This window comes from Pristis pectinata, chromosome 9 (genome assembly GCF_009764475.1).
Source record: "Pristis pectinata isolate sPriPec2 chromosome 9, sPriPec2.1.pri, whole genome shotgun sequence".
NCBI classification, from domain to species: Eukaryota; Metazoa; Chordata; class Chondrichthyes; order Rhinopristiformes; family Pristidae; genus Pristis; species Pristis pectinata.
In genome coordinates, this window is record NC_067413.1 from 93382740 (window position 1) to 93401712 (window position 18973).

At 38.4% G+C, this 18973-nt stretch overlaps 1 protein-coding gene across 1 annotated transcript in view; it reads right to left on the minus strand.

Annotated features, from left to right (window-relative positions):
- The window catches only part of eif3hb (eukaryotic translation initiation factor 3, subunit H, b), a 109360-nt gene that overhangs the window by 19323 nt on the left and 71064 nt on the right, over positions 1 to 18973 (minus strand). Inside the window, exons 3-5 of the mRNA XM_052023379.1 lie at positions 16225 to 16392; positions 14014 to 14113; positions 5019 to 5168 (exon numbers count right to left, since the gene is read on the minus strand). Coding sequence (XP_051879339.1) covers positions 5019 to 5168; positions 14014 to 14113; positions 16225 to 16392 — 418 coding nt within the window. The remainder of the gene's footprint in view (positions 1 to 5018; positions 5169 to 14013; positions 14114 to 16224; positions 16393 to 18973) is intronic.

The window sequence follows — 18973 nt, forward strand, 5'->3', positions numbered from 1 at the left end:
CTGGTACACTCAGCCATTTCTTTGATATCACGTGAAATGGATTGAATTGGCTGGAGACTGGCTTCTGTGATGGTGGGGACCTCTAAAGGAAGTTGAGGTGAATCAAGGTCCAAGATGTATTTGCAATCACGCACTATGAACCTAAGAAGCATTTTAACCAAGGTTGGAAAGCTGTGGGCACTATTAATCATGCTGTGCTAATAACAGAAACCTGGCTAGAAAAATAAAGAGGAATGAGTCCAACATATTCCTGGATACCAGGTGTTCAGGAAACATAGGGCAGGAAAGAAAGGAGGGGGAGTGACAGTTTGAATTACGGAAAATACTGAAGAACTTCAGAGAGATAAGATGCTAAAATGATCTCCACATAAGAGTTATGAAACAACAGAGGCACAATTACAGCGCTGGGACTATGCTAGGCTGCCAATTACTGGGAAGGACACAGAGGATAAATTTGCAGGGAAGTTGCAGAGAAGTGATAATGGTTGACCAACTATCCAAAAATAAATTGGGGAGGCAATAATAGAGGGGATAAAAAGCTGATGTTTGTTCAGGAGAACCTTTGAGGAACAAGGCCTTGTTGGACTTACTTCTGGGGAATTAGCCAAACCCAAGTGCAACTAGGACCAGTGGGGTATATAGCTATGCAAGAGGATAAAAATAGATGACTCCAAGGCACAAAAAAAAAGTAAATTGAAGGGCCAATATCAATAAAATGGAATCAAAGCTTGGCAGGCAAAACAGTAATTGTAGAATAGGAGGCATTTAAAGCGGAGATGATTCAGCTATGGTCTAGCCCATGAGAAGGGTACAAAAATTAAAGCCAGAGCTCCAGGCATGATCAAAGATGGAGTTAAGTAAAGCATAATAAAAGCATATGATAGACAGCATATCGTTAACACAAGTGAATATAGAATGTTCAGAGGGAATGTAAAAGAGGCAAAAGTAGAACATGGGAAAAGACTGGAACCAACATAAAAGAAAATGCAAACAAACTCTACAGCATATGAACAAAAAAGGCATTGCGAAAGAAGCAATGGGACTGATCAGAGACCAAAAATTTGCTTGTGGAGACAGAGGGCATGGCTGAGTTAGTTACTGTATCTTACATCAACATTCACCAATTAGGATGAATGTTGCTGGGGTCTCAGCCAAAAGACGTGGTTGAGATTCTGGATGGGCTAAACATTGATAAAGGAGCATGAGGAAGGGAAGCTGCACTTAAAATGGATACAATCACCTGGTCCTGTTGGAATACATTGCAGTTTGCTTGCTTAGGTAAGGGAGGAAATTGCAGAGGTCCTAGCCTGTAATCTCCCAAACATCTACAGATTCCAAGGTGCTGTCCAACGTCAGGAAAAATGTAAATGCCATACCCTTGTTCCACAAAGGATGCAGGGATAAACTCAGTAGCTATAGACCAATCCATTTAACTCACTGGTAGGGAAAGTTCTATAAACAATATTCGGTGATAGAATTGGCAGTCACTTGGATGATTGTGGATTGATTAGAGAAAGCCAATGTGAAAAAAGGCAAATCATATTTTTGATGAAGTAATAGAGAGTCCATGAGAGAAATGTGGTTAATACAGTTTATATATATATATATCTCTTATTCAAAAGACATCTGATAAGGTGCCACATAATAAGCTTGTCATGACTGATGGCCATGGAATAAGAGAGGCTGTAGCAAGCACGTATACAAAATTGTCGAAGTAACAGGAAAGAGGAGTGAAAGTTTGTTTTTCAGACAGGAGGGAAGTGAAGGCCTTTGGGCCTTTGAAAGTGTGCATAATAGGTAACACGATGATACAGCAGCTAGTGCAGCTATCTCACAGCTACAAGGACCAGAGTTCGATCCTGACTTTTGGGTACAGTCTTTGCGGAGTTTACACATTCTGTCTGTGACTATGTGGGTTTCTTCTGAATGCTCCGGCCTCCTCACACATCTCAAAAGCATGCTGGTTGGTTAATTGGCTACTAAAGTGATTCAAAAGATGAGGGACTTTGGTGCATGGCAGCATTGGAGACAGTGGGGGTGCTCTCTTTGGAACAGAAGAGGCTGAGGAGAGATCTGACAGAAGCATTTAAGATTACAAAGGGTCTAGACAACAGATGTACACTGTTGAAAACACCAGAGACTGCAGTTGCCAGAACCTGGAGCAAAAATTGAGCTGCTGGAGGAAGGGATGTTTCGGGTCGAGACCCTTCACCTGGTCTGAAAGAGTTGAAGGGAGATCACCAGTATAAAGAGGTGAGGGGGAGGGGTGTATACTGTATCAGCAGGAATAAAATTGAAGGTGATTGGTAAAAGAAACAAAAGTGATTTCAGGATAAACATTTTTTACAGTGAGTGGTGGAATACAAAACCAGAGGGAGTAGCAGGTGCCAATTTAGTTGTGGTGTTCAATGGGGAACTGGACAGGCTTGTGAAAGAAAATAACAAAGGGTGTTGGGATGGGATGAGGGAATGAACCAATTGGATTGCTGCTGCACAGAGACAGCACAGAACTGATGGGCTAAATAGCCTCGTTCTGTGCTGTTAACTTTCTATGTTTCATCTAGTCCTTTTACAACTAATTACTGGCAGGATAGCGAAGAGGCCTCTGTCTTCCCTTAAATTCTGGTAAAGTGCCATCATCGAAATAGCCATTAAACCAGCAACATCAGTTGAACCAGCAATGGTCCAACACAGAAAGAGCCACTAGAGGGCCAGGCTGGTTATACTACAGTTGCCATCTGAAATGGTAATTTATGGATCTGAAATTGAAGTTACACATCTCACAACTCCGAATCTAAAATGTAAACAAATCCAGTGATCCACTTGTACAAGTGGAAGGTGGGTTGGATGGAACATCTTCATGTGGTCACAGTGGTGATGAATTATGTACTTTGGAAAGCAAAGGTGCAAAGCATATCTAATAAATATCATTTACACAATGCTAATAATATTATGGATCCATTGAAAAGGTAAAGAATGAAAATACTGGATTCAGTAGAAAATTTGACCCAAAAATATTTAGGTTGCAATTAATAAGTACAGATGTAAAAGGATGGGAACAATATAGATTACCTAAAACACAGCCATGTACAATTTCAAGAATGGTCAGGAAAGATACAGGTAGAAATATAAAAACAGCCAACATTGAAATATAGAAACCAGAAGTCAGAGTAGGTCATTTGACATTCAGTGCCTGCTCTGCTATTTAGTATAATCACAGCTGATCTTCTATCTCAATACCATACTCCTGTTTACTCCCTACAGCCCCTGATGCTTATTGCATCCAGAAATTTATCTATTTCCTTCTTAAAAATATTCAGCGACTTGGCCCACAACCTTCTGAAGCAGCGAATTCCACGTACACCAAAGTCAAGAAACTTCTACTCATCTCAGTCCAAAATCTCTTCCCCAAGAACCAGATACTATAACCACTCATTCTCTACATCCTTGCTCCTATTTTCAAATCCTCTTGTAAAGAAGACAAACATACCGTTTCCCTTCTTAGCTGCTCGCTGTACCTGCTTTTTTTGCTTTCAGTAATTTGTGTACAAGAATACTTAAGTCTCTTTGTATGTCATCACTTTCCAATCTATGCCATTTAAATAACATGACATCTTTCTGTTTTTACCACTGAAGTTGTTAACTTCATATTTATCCACATTATACTACATTTGCCAGTCATTTTCTCACTACACGCCATCAGTCTAAGTTGCCTTGAAACCTCTTGAATTCCTCTTCACAGTCCATAATACCTCCCAATTTCACGTCGTCTGCAACTGTAGAAAGACTGATATGCGTTACGGATAGCTGAGGCCCCAAGTACTGACCTGCAGGTTACCAGTACTAATCACTGCCTGCCACCATGAAAAATAATCCATTTCTTTCCACTTACTGTTTTCTGTGCGGTGACGAACTTTCAATCCATACCAATACATTATGCCAATATTATGCACTTTAATTTTGCGCGTTAACCTTTTACGTGGGATTTCGAAATGTTAGAAATTCTTAGCTTTCCAAAAACCCCAAGTATTTCATATCTACTGGTTTTTCCACATCTATCAGTTACATCATCAAAAAAACTCCAGTAAGTTTGTTAAACAATTTATTTTTCAGAAATTCATATACTTTGTTGAAGTGTCCTGTTCTCCCATCATTTATAATAGCCACCAGCATTTTCCCTACTTCTCACGTTTGGCTGTCCATCTGTAATATCAGCACAGCTTTTCTCTCTCCACAGACAGTGGAATGATGAGCTGGTCATTTTCAGCATTCTCTGCGTTTTCAGGTCTCAGCAACAGCTCAGATCTGTATTTCACAGCTTTTACACAGCCCTTTTATATTTTCTTTCTAACTGCCCTCATTAATCAATCAACCAGATGGCCCAGGAAACAGTGAAATCACCTCTGCAGCCCTGACCTCACCCTATCAGAGAGATTCCTTCATCCTATTCATTCCGCTCTTGACCCCAACTTCTCTGCAATTTAAAGCTAACTTGTTTTCTCACTTTCCCCAATTCTGATGAAGGGTTTCCTAGCTGAAATGCTAACTCTGTTGTTCCTTTTTCAAAAAGATGCTGCTCTCGACATGCTGAGAGTTTCCAGCATTTTCTGTTTATATATCTAATTTTATGCTAACCTGTCTGTGCTTCCCTGTTTTCATTCCCAGCCCCCTCCACATCATTTTCTGAATAGTATTTTTGCCACCCTCCAAAATGCAGAAACTATTGCATAATTTTGAAAATTGATAACCAATCCTTCCAGTATTTTCACAACCACCACCTTCAGTACTCTGGGATGCAAATTATCAGGGCCTGGGGATTTATCAGCTAACAGTTCCACTAATTTCTCCAGCACTATTTTCTTACTAATACTAATTAACTTAAGTTTCTCACCTTCCTTAAACCCTTGATCTCTAACTTTCCTGGAACACCACTGCTGCATGAATTGTCAATTCTTATGAAGCACTTACTTTACTAAAAAAAACTTACAAAACAATGATATTAAAGCAAGCAGACTTACCCACTAGCCAGATTGAGGAGCTCCTGCTTTTCAGACACACTTGACTTTTCTTCTAGTTCCCACAGCAGAACATTAACAAGGTGAGAATTCTTGATAATAATGGGCACTTCTTCAAACATATTCTCAGAAGTAATGAGTGCTTTCTTTATTCTAGTTGATAGAGACACATGAGAATTACTAAGATTGGCAGTACTTTTGCATTTCTTTATAAAGGTGATTCGTCCTCAAGCAACAACTGTAGAGGAGCTTCAAAATTACTTATTTTTACATTGTAAATGGGTCTAAAAAAAGAAATACTTTGGTTTACATGAATTTACAATTTGTACCACTTGTTTAAATGACAAATCTTGATCTGGCTATGTGCATACCTCTTGATTTCAAGACATTTCAAGGTTTCAGATATGAACATTAATTACAAGCATGAGGAGGCCGCTCAGGCCTTTGACCCGCTGAGCATTCAACAAAATCATGGCTGAATGACTGTGGCTTCAACACCCATGGTAACCTTTCACCCTCTTGCTTATCAAGAATCTATCAAACTCTGCCTTAAAAATATTCAAAGACTTTGCTTCCACCTCCCTTTGAAAGAGGGAGTTCCTAAGACTCAAGACCCTCAAAGAAAAAAAATTCTCCCACCTTTGTCTTCGATGAGTGACCTTTTACATTTATAGATTCTCCCAGAAGAGAAAACATCCTCATCTACTTCCACCTGTCAAGACCATTCAGGATCTTATATGTTTCAATCAAATTCCCTCTCATGCTTCTAAAGTCCAGCAGATACAAGCTGAGCCTGTCCAATTTTTTCCTTATGAGGCAACCCACTCACTCCTAGTGTTGGTCTAGTAAATCTTGTTCTAACTGCTTGCATGGCATTAACATTCCTCCTCAGTTAAGATCAAAGTACATTGTTCCAGAGATGGTTTCACCAATGCACTATATAAATGAAGTATGCTTTTTTTTTGCAAAAATTAATCATTTTATATTTTTCCATTTTATGATCTATTTGCCAGATCTTTGACCATGTGGCAAACCTACCATCTTTGACCACCTACCTAGATCATCTTGTTGCCTGCTGTCCTTTTCACAACTTAGTTTTCAACCTATCTTTGTACCAACAGCAAATTTAGCAAGCATATCATCTTGCTTGTGGAGGTTCACTGGTGAGGATTTAAAAAGAATTGACAGGGGTGGGCACCAAGTTATATTAACAGTCGAGAGGAACAAGGTGCACAATGGGAGCGTTAATGTTAATAGGAAGGAAATAGTACAAATGAGAGTAGACTAAGAGACGAGGAGGAATACAAACATGACCTTAGGATGCCTGTGTGCAAGCACACCAAGTGTGATGAATAAGGTTGGTGACTGAAAATACAAGTAGCCATGTGGGAATATAATTTAGTGGTGATAACTTAAAACATGGCTAAGAGGACAGAACTGGGCACTTAATATTCCACAATGCAGAGTTTTCAGAAAAGATGGTTTCGGGGGGGGGGAAGAATGAAAAAGATGTGCAGGATTAATTGCTAAAAGGAGAAAAGGTCAATGAGAAGTCATACAGAAACCATTTACAAAGTTAAGCAAGAAGGAAGCTATCATGTTTAGGTATTTTAACAGGCCAGAAAATAGTGAGAACACCAAGGAGAAAATCTGTAAGGAAATTAGAAATGTGTAAGGACAGTAAAGTGGTGATATTGGGAGCTTTTAACTACCCTAATAACATGAAAGAGTAACATCGTGGGAGACTTTCTGAAATGTGCTAGCATGAACTACCTTCGTCGGTACATTTCTGGCCCAATGAGGAAGAAGTCATTGTTGGATTGGGTTCTGGGAAAAACTGTTGGTCCAAGCATCTGTGGCAGAATATTAGAGAGCACTGATCATTGGATCATTAAATCTTGATTAATGGAAAGGGGTAAAACCTTTAACCTAAAGCAGAACCTCTAAACTGGAGGATAGCCAAGTTCTATTTATAGCAGCCTCGCTATGATTCAGCAGATTGGATTCAAATTTGGTTTGGCCACAGAAGACCCATAGAGGGTAGTGGTAGAGTGGTGTCGTTCTGTGACCACTGGTGATCTGCAAGGATCAGTGTTGGGACCTCTGTTGTTTGCGATATACAAATATAAATTATTTGGACAAAAATGTAGGTGGGCTGATTAGTAAGTTTGCAGATGACACAAAATGTGGCACAGTTGTGGACAGTGGGGAAGGTTGTCAAAGGGTTCAGCAGGATATACACCAAATGAAAATGGGGGCAGAGAAATGGCAGATGGAGTTTAATCTGGACAAGTGTAAGGTGTTGCTCTTTGGCAGGTCAAATGTAAGAGGAAAGTATGCAGCAAATGGCAGGACCCTCGAGGAGCATTGATGTTCAAAGGGATCTTGGGGTGCAAGTGCATAGCTCCCTGAAAGTGGCCACACAAGTTATCGGGTGGGTGAAGGCAAGCATGCCGTACGCCGCCTTTAACGGTTGGGGTGTTGAGTATAAAAATTGGGAAGTCATGATGCAGCTGCATAAAACTTTGGTTAGGCCATACTTGGAGTATTGTGTGCAGTTCTGGTTGCTGGATTACAGGAAAAATATGGAGGCTTTAGAGAGGGTACAGATGTGGCCTGGATTGGACATTATCAGCCATGTGAAAGGTTGGACACAAACTTGAACAGTTTTCACTAGAGTGTGGGAGGCTGAGGGGCGAACTAATAGAAATATATAAAATTATGGGGCATAGACAGGGTAGAGTCTTCTTCCCAGGATTGAAATGTCAAATACTAGCGGGCATAGGTTTAAGGTGAGAGGAGGAACTTTTAAAGGAGATTTATGCAGCAAAAAAATTTTTAATACACACAGTGCTGAAACACACTGTCAGGAGAAGTGGTGGAAGCAGATACAATAGCAACACTGAAGAGGCATTTAGACAGGCACATGAACAGGCAGGGAATTGAGGGATATAGACCATGTCCAGGCAGTCTGCACTTTAAACTGGCATCATAGCCGGCAGAGACATCATGGGCCAAAATGCCTGTTCCTGTGCTGTACTGTTCTACGTTCTATATAACCTGGGACAGAGCTACCTGGATAACAAAGAAGACAGAGAAGGTGATGAAAGAAAAAAAAGAGTGCATGGCACACACGAGGTGAATAATTCCAGAGAGCCAGGCTGAGTACATATAGTAGGCTGAGAGGGAAATGAAGGAGAAAATAAGACAAGTGAGAAAGAGTATTTGAAGAGAAAAGCAATTAATATGAAAAGAAATTCAAAAGTGTTTGATAAACATGTAAAGTAGTGGATAGTGAGAAGGGATGGGTCTAACTTGGGATAAAGGAGGTGACAGTGGCAGAAGGTATAGGTGAAATACTAAATGAATACTGAATATCAGTCTATACCAAGAGGGTAGTGCCAAAATCTCAGTAGGAACTAGTTGTGACAATGGGTGGGGTATAAATTACTAAGGAGGTACAAGCATGGCTGGCGGTACTTCTAAATAAACAAGTTATCTGCTTTTTTTTAATAGGATGCACTCTGGGTTGATGAGGGGGGATAGGGGCAGAGTGTGCAGAAGACTTAGCACAAGTTTTTTACCTCACCAGGCGCCAGAGGAATGGAAAATGGCAAATGCAACACCTTTTATTCAAAAATGGAAGCAAAGGCATTGCCAGGTAACTACAGTTATAGCTACATTTAAAAAAAAACAAAAATCAGGGAAAACATTGATAAGCACTTAGAAAAGATCAAATTACTATACGGTCAGTAGGGATTTGTTAAAGTAAAATTGTGCTTGAGAAAGCAGATTGAATTTTTAATGTGGTAACATAGGGGGCTGATGTAAGAGGCCGATGAACGCAATGCAATGGATGTTGTTATATAGATTTTCTTAAAGCATTTGATAAAATCCCACACAAAGACAGGTAACGTTGATGTCTATGGATTTAAAGGGTCAGCAGCATCAAGGATTGGAAGTTGGCTTAAAAGGCATCATGCACAGAATCAGACTGGTAAGTGGCAGACTGCAGGGTCTCCAGGGTCAATGACAGAACCACTACTTTTTTAAAAAAAATACATATGACTTAAACATATTATGTGTAGGGTAATATTTTCAGATTTACTGACTACACAAAACCTGCAATGCAAGAGAGTGAGGAAGATAGTCAAAGACTGCAAGGCTGAAAGACTGGCTGAATATACAGATAACAGACAGATGAAATGTAAAGCAGAATAGTGTAAAGAGATGCACTCTGGCAGAAAGAATAAGGAGAAACAATTAAGAACATATGGCATGGTTCTAAGGTGTGCACAGAGAGAGAGACATGGGTGTATACGCAAATAAATCTTTGAAAGTGGCAGAACATGTTGTAAAGCTTAAGGATAATATGCTTTATCTATAGAAACAATGTGCAAAAGCCAGGAAGTTCATGTTGAACCTTCATGAATTACTCGTTATGCTACTAACTCTGATCAGATAAAGGCTGTGAAGACCCTGGAGAGAGTGTAGGAAAGATCTGCTGGAATGATTCCAGGGGTGAGGAATCGAGTTAAAAGTTGGACTGTCGAAACAAGAGTTTGCCTCTTTGGAGCAAAAGAGTTGAGAGATTGGAGGTGGTATACAAGATCGTGGTTTATATCAGTTATACGGATAAAAGCCCAACCATTCGCTGATGATTTCAAGGACTAGGATGCAGATTGAAAATTTTGGCCAAAAAGTACAAAGAGGAATGTGAAAAAAATCCAGAGAGCATTTATGATCTGGAGTTTACTACCTGTAATGGCTGTGGATTCAGAATCAATGCCTTCAAACAGGAATTGGAAGGGATCTTGAGAGAAAATAATTTGCTCTGCTCAAAGCTGGTAGAGAGCTCTATGGGCCGAATGGCCTCCTGTGCAGTAGCAATTCTGATTCTAAGCAGTGGCACTACCAAGGTTTAAACACCAGAGGTCCTGTGAGAGCTAGAAAAACATAAGAGCTCCCTCCATTGACAGAAACAAATATTGTCCCATGCAAACTTGGGTCTTCTCAGACAAACCGATCAAAAGTGCACAAATTTTAGTAACAATTCTGGAAAGAATGTTTAACTTCTGCTTTGTATTTCCAACATGATCATGGACTACGTTCATTTTATCAGGTCCCCAGACAATGGAAATAATCTCATTGTGCAACCTCTCAATTTGCCTCTCATTGGCCTCCATGAAGGGAGAGACCCAATTTAATGAGCTTTTATTCATAACTGCAACCTCTCATTCACGTCATCATTCTACCAAAACTCTGATACCCCCTTTCCATGGTTTTAAGATCCATCCAATAATATGTGCCTGGAACTCAGACAATACTCTGCAACTGGAACCTCGACTTCCTTATCAGGAGTGCAAATCGATAGTAACATCTCCTCCTCCTCACTGAAAATCAACACAGGCGCACCTCAAGGATGCATGCTTAGCCCACTGCTCTACTCTCTCTACACTCATGACCGTGTGGCTAGGCACAGTTCAAACTCGATCTATAAATTCGCTAAAGTCACCACTGTTGTTGGCAGAATCTCAGATGGCAATGATAAGACTTACAAAAGTGCGATAGATACACTCTATCTCACTTAGGTACATAGAGGGAGGTACAGAGACCCAGGTTTTGAAGCTTGTTGATTAGTACCGAGGGGGTGATGGTATTCAATGCTGAGCTGTAATGGATAAACAGCAGCCTGACGCATGTATTGCTGTTGTCTAGGTGCTCCAAAGCTGAGTGAATAGCCGGTAAGATTGCATCCAGTGGAGAGCATATGGAAGCTTCAATGTGCAGGATTATAAGGGGCTGCAGAGGGTTGTAAGCTCAGCCAGCTCCATCACAGCACAAACCTCCCCACCATTGAGGACATCTTCAAGAGGCGGCGCCTCAAGAAAGCAGCATCCATCATTAAGGACCTTCACCACCCGGGACATGCCCTCTTCACATTACTACCATTGGGGAGGAGGTACAGAAGCCCAAAGACCCACACTCAACGTTTCAGGAACAGCTACTTCCTCTCCGCTGTTCGATTTCTGAACAGTCCATGAACCCATGTCGTTAATCCTCTTTTGTAATATTTATTTATCTTTGTAACTTATAGTAATTTTTAATGTCTTTATGTCTTACACTGTACTGCTGCCACAAAATAACAAATTTCAATACATACAGTGATAATAAACCTGATTCTGAATTAGCATCTTGTGTATATTCAATGTTTCCTTGCTTTGACTTTCAAAATCTTTCAGTCAGAAGAGTTCATTCCCTTTAATATCATGCCCCTTTAAGTCTCTTGAATCGTAACTTACCAAATGCCTTCTGAAATTAAAAAAATACTGATTTTCCCTCTACCAATATATTTATGATTTCTTATCAATTCAATTAAATTCATAAAGAAAATATGCTGTTTATATATCCACACAGAATAATTCTACAGCAGGGAAGCCAGTGTTTTAACTACTGCTGTTAACTACTTTCACCTTTTTTTGCGAGATTTCTAATTAAATTGCCTCAATATTATTAAAGGTTTGATTATCATGTTATGTTGGGAACCACTGCTATAGGCTCTCTGATTAAATGTTTTGCCCAGGTCCATAAACAACAATGTATTATGAAATATAAATTACATAAATGGTTACTTAAGTGACCACTTGAGTGCCCATGTTAATCGCCACAAGTTCCACCTCATGTAGTTTTGCCATTTTGTTTGATAATAGCAACATTATACACAACAAGTATGTGTAATGATTCACATTTCTACAAACAAATGCTATTGTTGACCTTGATAACCATCAATTTAAGTTCTGGCTAAGTTCAAGCAAGTTAGTTTAAGTTAAATTTATAAAGATACAAAAAGACTACAAAGGCATTAGATAAAAAAAAGCTGCATTTACATGCTGCCTTTGCAAAGTACTTTATTAAAGGGTGATTACTGTTATACTGCAGGGAATGGGCAGCTAATTTGCAGAAAAGTTCCCACAAACATTAAATTGATAATGATCTGATTAACTATCTCAGCAATGTTGATTAAAAGAAAATTACTGGGAATGCCACCTCTCAACTCGCACAAATTAGTGCTTTAAGATCTTTTACGTCCACTTGAATCAGTAGGCATAGCCTTAAATTAATATCTTCTCTGAAAAACTGCACCTCTGACAATACAGCACTTTCCAGAACTGAAATAAAGCTGTAGTCTTAATTTTTGCAAATGTGCAAATTGCTTAATGCACAATGAAAAAGCAAAGTGGAAAAAAATTACATTACTAACACCAGAACAAAGATGGTATATCCTTCAGAAATGACTGAGCAGCTGTGATCCAGTTCTTTAAAAAAAACATGAGGTGACTTGATTAAAGTCTTTTAAAATTATAATTGGGTTCAACAGAATAGCTTATTATGATGTTTCCTTATGTGAAAGTGTTCACTTCTTAGAGCCATAAATATAAGATGATCACTAATCAATCCAATAAATCAGTCAGGAAAAATGTCTTCACTCAATGTGATAAATGGGACAGATTTCCATGTGAAGTGCTTGAGGCAATTAGCATAAGTGCATTGAGGGAGAAGTTGGATACATAAATTGAGATTGGGATAAAGAATAAGTTACTTGTGTGTAAAGACACAAGGTGAGAACAAAAGCAGCATAACAGATGTTTTGAAATAAAAACACAAAATGCAGGGAATACACAGCAGAAAAAGCAGCATCTGTGATGGCAGAAACAGTTCATGCTTCAAACTGATGACCTTTCATCAGAACTGGAAAGAGTTAGAAAATAAGCATGTTTATGTTGAGGAATTTTTGTGATAGGGTAGAGTCTAAGAAAGACCATGATGAAACTGCTGCCACCTGCTGAGGAGGGTGATGAAGGCTTGTTTCAGATTATCTTTCTTGAGAAAGGAGAATGAAATGAGAGGAGAGCGAGAGAGCAAGAGCGAGAGAGAGAAACAAGAACAATGCCGGAATTGTGAGATATAGAACAATGTAGTTCTGAAATAAAAGGGAATCCTTGCAATAGCCAGCATACAAACTGGATAGATGGTTATCTGAAATTGATGAATTCGTAATGAGGAGAGACAACATTTACTCATGTTCTCTATCTCACAATACCAAAATTGTTATATTTTCTTCTCCTCTGCACTCAATCATTTCCTTCCACTTGTATCTCCTCCAGACAGATCATTTGCAATTATGGAGCTTCGTTGCCATTTCTCAACTGGCACCACTTGAATCAGTTTCTTTTGGTCTCCACGCTTTCCCCTTCACTGAACCTTAAAACATGATTATTTTCTCACATTTTGTGGTTTTGAAAGGTCATTGACCTGAAAAATTAACTGCATTTTTCCGTCTCCACAGATGTTGCCTGACTGGCAAAGTATTTCCAGCAATTTCTGTTTTCATATCACATTTGCAGCATCCACAGATTTCTTTGGAAATCTGAAATAAGAACAGAAGATGCTGGAAACACTCAGCAGGTCAGGCAGCATCTGTGGAGAGAGAAACAGTTGACATTTCAGGTCAAAGACCTTTCATCTGTATTGCAAAATCCTAATATGGAAATTGAAGACTTGGGTAATGGAAGTTATTCCAGCATTTCAAACTTTGCCATACCTTTGAAAAACAGAGAACTGAATTAGTATGTGTGCATGTCCACGGTATTTAAATTGTTTTGTGTATAATCTGACGCCAATCAAGACTGTATTAGGATGCAGAAAAAAAGCTAAAAATCAACACAAACCATAAATTAAGAAAGTAGATGCTATGACTACAGCATACATAGACTGAGTTCACAGATGTTTTAATACATATGTATTGCATGGTTTAAGATCCACTTTTAAAATAGTCAACACCAGCATACTGAATTATCTACCGAGTAATTCTGACTGCAATTTCTGGATGAATTTCAATGTTCTTGAACAAGGATGGCTCCAGAAAAGACAGTGAAATTGATTTTGTGTGCAAGATTGTTTTGCATTTCCTTTAACCTTTCCATGTGGACAAACTTACCCTTCAGGAGTGAAATCTTTCTCTTTACAAACCTCCATTAATTTTGGAGTCAGTCTGTAAGCCTTCAGTGAAAGAGAACCTTGTGCGGTTTTAATTGGATCTGGAAACATCAAAGTTAGAAAGAGTAACCTAATTCTTAAAACCACTTGCATTTGACAGATAAATGATACTACTCCACTGCAGAAATATCATTGTGAAAATCAAACTGGATCAACATTGACATACTCTTCCACTTACAAAAGATCCAACAAATGCAGGTATTTTAAAAAAGCTATAGTATAGAGTCAGCCAAACTGCAAGAAAACTTTTTATTTAAACAAGCATTTGGAGCTGTATCTAAAACTGGCCTCTGTTGTGTATGCACTGCAGAAAAGTCATATTGTTTGGATATCGCATACAAAGAGCATATATAATGGTCTGACATTTTTCTGTGGACCTGCTGCTGCAAATAAGGAATCTTTACCCTGATACAGTGAATCCCCTGTGTATGGAAGGAAAAATAAGCTTCTATCCATACCGAGAGCTCTTGCACTGATGGAATATGATGTTTTGGCTTACTAATAGAATACTAAATATCCATGGGCAATATTTTATATTCTTAGTCAGATAAGTCAAACTCCAGAAATTCTCTGGAATTATGAATTGAAATACATCTGAAAAAAAAATCTTCCTTTGGGAATTAAAGCTATGAGTTGGTAAAGAAAACCTGATTCTCAAGCATCTACATATGGGAGAAAAATGGAAAGCTTTTTTCCTCTCTCTAAGGACAGTATGAGGCACATTGTTGGGGCAGAATAAAGAGAGCTTGAAGATATATTCAGTCATACTAAATCAGACAGACAAGGGTATATTTGAATAAGACATCAGTGCCCCCAGAAGATAGGAAATGCTGGGTACTACCAAATATCAAGCAGGAATATAATGTCCACTATTATTTTCTAAATAACAAATTTGTCTCTGGTCCAATCAGAAATCTGGACCATTCTCTAAATGGGGGCAGACAAGGAACTGACAGGGAGGTATTGAAGAACAATATGTGGGAACTCTTGCTTCCTTTTTTGGGTATTCAATGTACAATGTAACTACTGCTTCTATTGTTCCACAACAAATTGTACCGGCACATGTCCACTCTTCCACTGCCCTGTGGAATCACTGTGTAGATTTAAGTTAGATATGAAACACCCAAGGTCAACATTATAAATCTTTATGTATTGGATAAATCTGCTTATGTTCATTTCATTACTAATTTATTACATGTAATCTCAGTTTTATACTTGAAAGACACTAAATCAGATGAAGTTTCTTTTGATAAAATGTAGATGGGCTTACTGGCAATTCTATTTTAATACTTCCAAGATACATAGATTTCACTTCCACATTAAATGCGAGTAAACTTGCATGCAAAATTAGTTTCAAGTAAATGGAAAACTGAAAAGAGACAGACAAAATAAACTTCTACATATGTAAATATATAGAACTGAAAATGTGATACAAATGGAAAATTTGAGAGGGAATATTAAAAAATTACATAGAATTTCCAATGAATACAAGTATATTTTAACAGCTTTTCTACTGTAATCCGATTGTTAACATACTGAAACAATTTTTGTCCTACTCAAAGATTAATCGTGTTCATTAGTATTTTTTCTGACAGATATTCAGGATGTAACATTTACTTCTCGGTTGGAAACTTTGTAACAGCCTGCCAGCTATGGCAAATAGTGAGCTTGGGGAAGGCAATAAAGATGTTTTACCTACAGCTATGATACTGCACAGAACATCTGGTTTAGCAAGTAAAGGAAACACTACTAAATGGTCAGAAAGAAGAAAATCTTTGTGCTAGGAACAGTCAATGTTTTGTGAGCGGCTGTCAGAGGCGAAATCTGGCAAAATGTGTCATAACTGTAAGGTCACGTACTGAGCCAGACTTAAGCAATCAGTTTTTGTTAGACATCTGGTCCCGTTCCACCCGCCATCAACAAGGGGGAAGAGGAATGAAAAAAAATGAAGCAGCAACTTCAGCATTCCAGAATGTACACATCAGGGCTCTGATAGCAAGAAAAATAAACAGAAAGAAGGAAACCCTGTCTAGACTGAGCTGCTGCTGGGGCTGAGGCAGACACTGGGCTGGTATTTACTGAGAGGGGCTGCCAGGCAGCACTGCCAGGTAAACAGTGCCGGAGAAGAAATGAATAGGAAAGCGTCACTGACCATAGATGAGGACCACAGACTCTTCTATTGCATGTTGGTAACTAAACTGGGAATCCAATAGAGCTCGGCTGACGAAAGAACCATAGTAAGTTGACTGATACCAGCCAACGTGGAGGTGGTCAATGTTAACATGACGCAAGCTTCTCATCATTTCCATTTGGTACTGAACTGCAAAACAAAACAGAGAAAAAAAATCATGGTTTTCTGATTCTTAAAGTTTCTAAGCTAGTTTCCACTGCTAATATATTTTATGATTTATTAGATGCTTTGCAAGAAAAATTCCCCTCTCCAGTACAAAAATACTATTCCTAGCTTTAAGCACTTATCTCAGTGAGGAAGTGAGTTTTCCCCCTTTACATCTTACCTTAAAACGTACTGGCTTGAAAGTTATTGTTTAATAATTTTAAGATAAGATATCTTTATTAGTCACATGTACATCAAAACACACAATGAAATGCATCTTTTGCATAGAGTGTTCTGCGGGCAGCCCGCAAGTGTCGCCACGCTTCCGTCGCCAACATAACATGCCCACAACTTCCTAACCCGTACATCTTTGGAATGTGGGAGGAAACCGGAGCACCCGGAGGAAACCCACGCAGACACGGGGAGAATGTACCAACTCCTTACAGACAGCGGTGGGAATTGAACCCGGGCTGCTAGCTCTGTAATGGCGTTACTCTAATCGCTACACTACCGTGCCTTAATTATCCCCCAATTTGGCCCTTGGATTAAAGATTGTGTGCAAGTATATGCAATGCTGAGGCTTTCTGATGTGGGGCAGAAAAATTCCAACCAACCAAAACCACTAGTCACCAACAGTTCATTTTGTAGCCCCCCAATTAAATACCCCTAAGACTTGAGTTTTTTTTTAAAAAGTATAGTTTCTATTGGATGATACTACAGTCTAGCACAAAGAGGTTTTCAGACCTCAAATTGTTAACATTAAAATCCCAAGATTAAAATCCACCAATATGGTACATTAAATGCATCCTGAACACAACTGAAATAGGATGAATGTACAAGCACTTCATTAAAAAAATAAAATTTGCAAAAAAATTTTGGGAGGTACGAATATTTTAAGCAATCTCTGCAAAATATCTGTATAGTTAAAGATTTTAAGATTCACATACATTAAGATTCACACTGCATGTAGAAACAGCTGCAAGAAATAAACTGTGCAAAATTTACTTTTCTACTTATTCCAGCTAGTATCTAATTACTATAACTCTGCGCAATCTGCATTTAACCAGGAATGGGCCACAGGTAGAATATGTGTATTCTACCCCATACCAAATGTTTTAAGAAATCTGAAAATACCCTCAGACATCGCTGAATATTAAAGTACTATCAATGGATATTCAGCATGGCAGAGCCTTTCACAAATGTAAAACTTACTTCGCATTAGTGAAGGTCATTAGTTGGGCTGAAAAAAAATCAAGGGGTCAACTTTATCCAATTTCCTTAGAATATTGTTTACAAAAAGTCTAAAATGCTCAACACCACAAAAGTGTCCAGACACGCCCCAGACTTTAAATTACACAAGGCTGCTGACTCAAAGATGACCATCAAACATCACTTCTATTTAATTCTCAAAATAATTTTGTTGCTTCTGCTAGTTGGAACTGCGTCTATTGGCATATAAACATCCCACATAACCAGAGAAGTTAAAATTACAAAACACAAAAGTTACTCTTCCATAGATCTGAAAACAGCTACTATATTAAAGTGCTCACCAGATGTGCCCTAATAGAACTGAAAGCAAGACTCCAAACATCATTGTTGTTAGAATCTCAAATTAATTACACAGGAAGCCAAAAGGTGCAGTGTATAGGCCACCAAGGAAGATTAAACCAGCCTTATTCCACTATCTTCATCCACAACCTTGGAGCTTCAAATGCAAATCCCAGGACTGTTGACCTTGACTAAGGTGAAAGGGGTTAAATATGAGAATTCTTATCAACAAATTTTCATTATTTAAGCACTATTTGGGGGAAAAAAAGTGCAGTCTCACTTGCAGTGACCAGTAAAATTGCAACTGCAATCAAAATATCAATGAATTCTACACAAAGTACATTTTTTAAACTATCTTTCGGAGTAATCATGATTTTTCCTGCAAACAAAACTGGTCTATAAAACATACAAACATATTTCACCTGTAAATACTTCATAGTTAAATAATCAGTACAGGTTATGAACTGCTTTTACCCATTTTAAAGAACATTAAAAGTCTCAAGTGCACATACAAGCCAGAGGAAAGAAGCAATATAATGCTGAATTAAAAAGCTAGATATTTTTAAAGATACAGTACAATACTCAGAGAGAAAATTTCTGCCATATGGCAACTGGACCTTTAATAAGAGATATTAAGCCATGGAGAAAAAGATTCAGATACCGGAGACATTTGGCTTAAATCTCAAACATCCTGTGTTTTCACTATTATAGTCATTCAGACCAGTAGGGGTCTAAAATTTCATATCCATTAAACAATCTTATTTTCAAGTTTGTTCTCATTTAATGTGTACACTTAATTCATGATAATCAAGACAGAAATTTGAGGACATTTTGGGCTACAGCAATCGCTCTTTGAACAAACAAATGTGCCTAAAAACAAATCATCTAATTAAAAAACACCCCAATTGTTAAGTTATACTACCCACACATATATAAATAGTTTGAAAATCTGTGTTGATATTTAAAATTAATCAATCCTGTTTTCAACTCTACAAAAAGGGAAGATTTTTATGGCAAC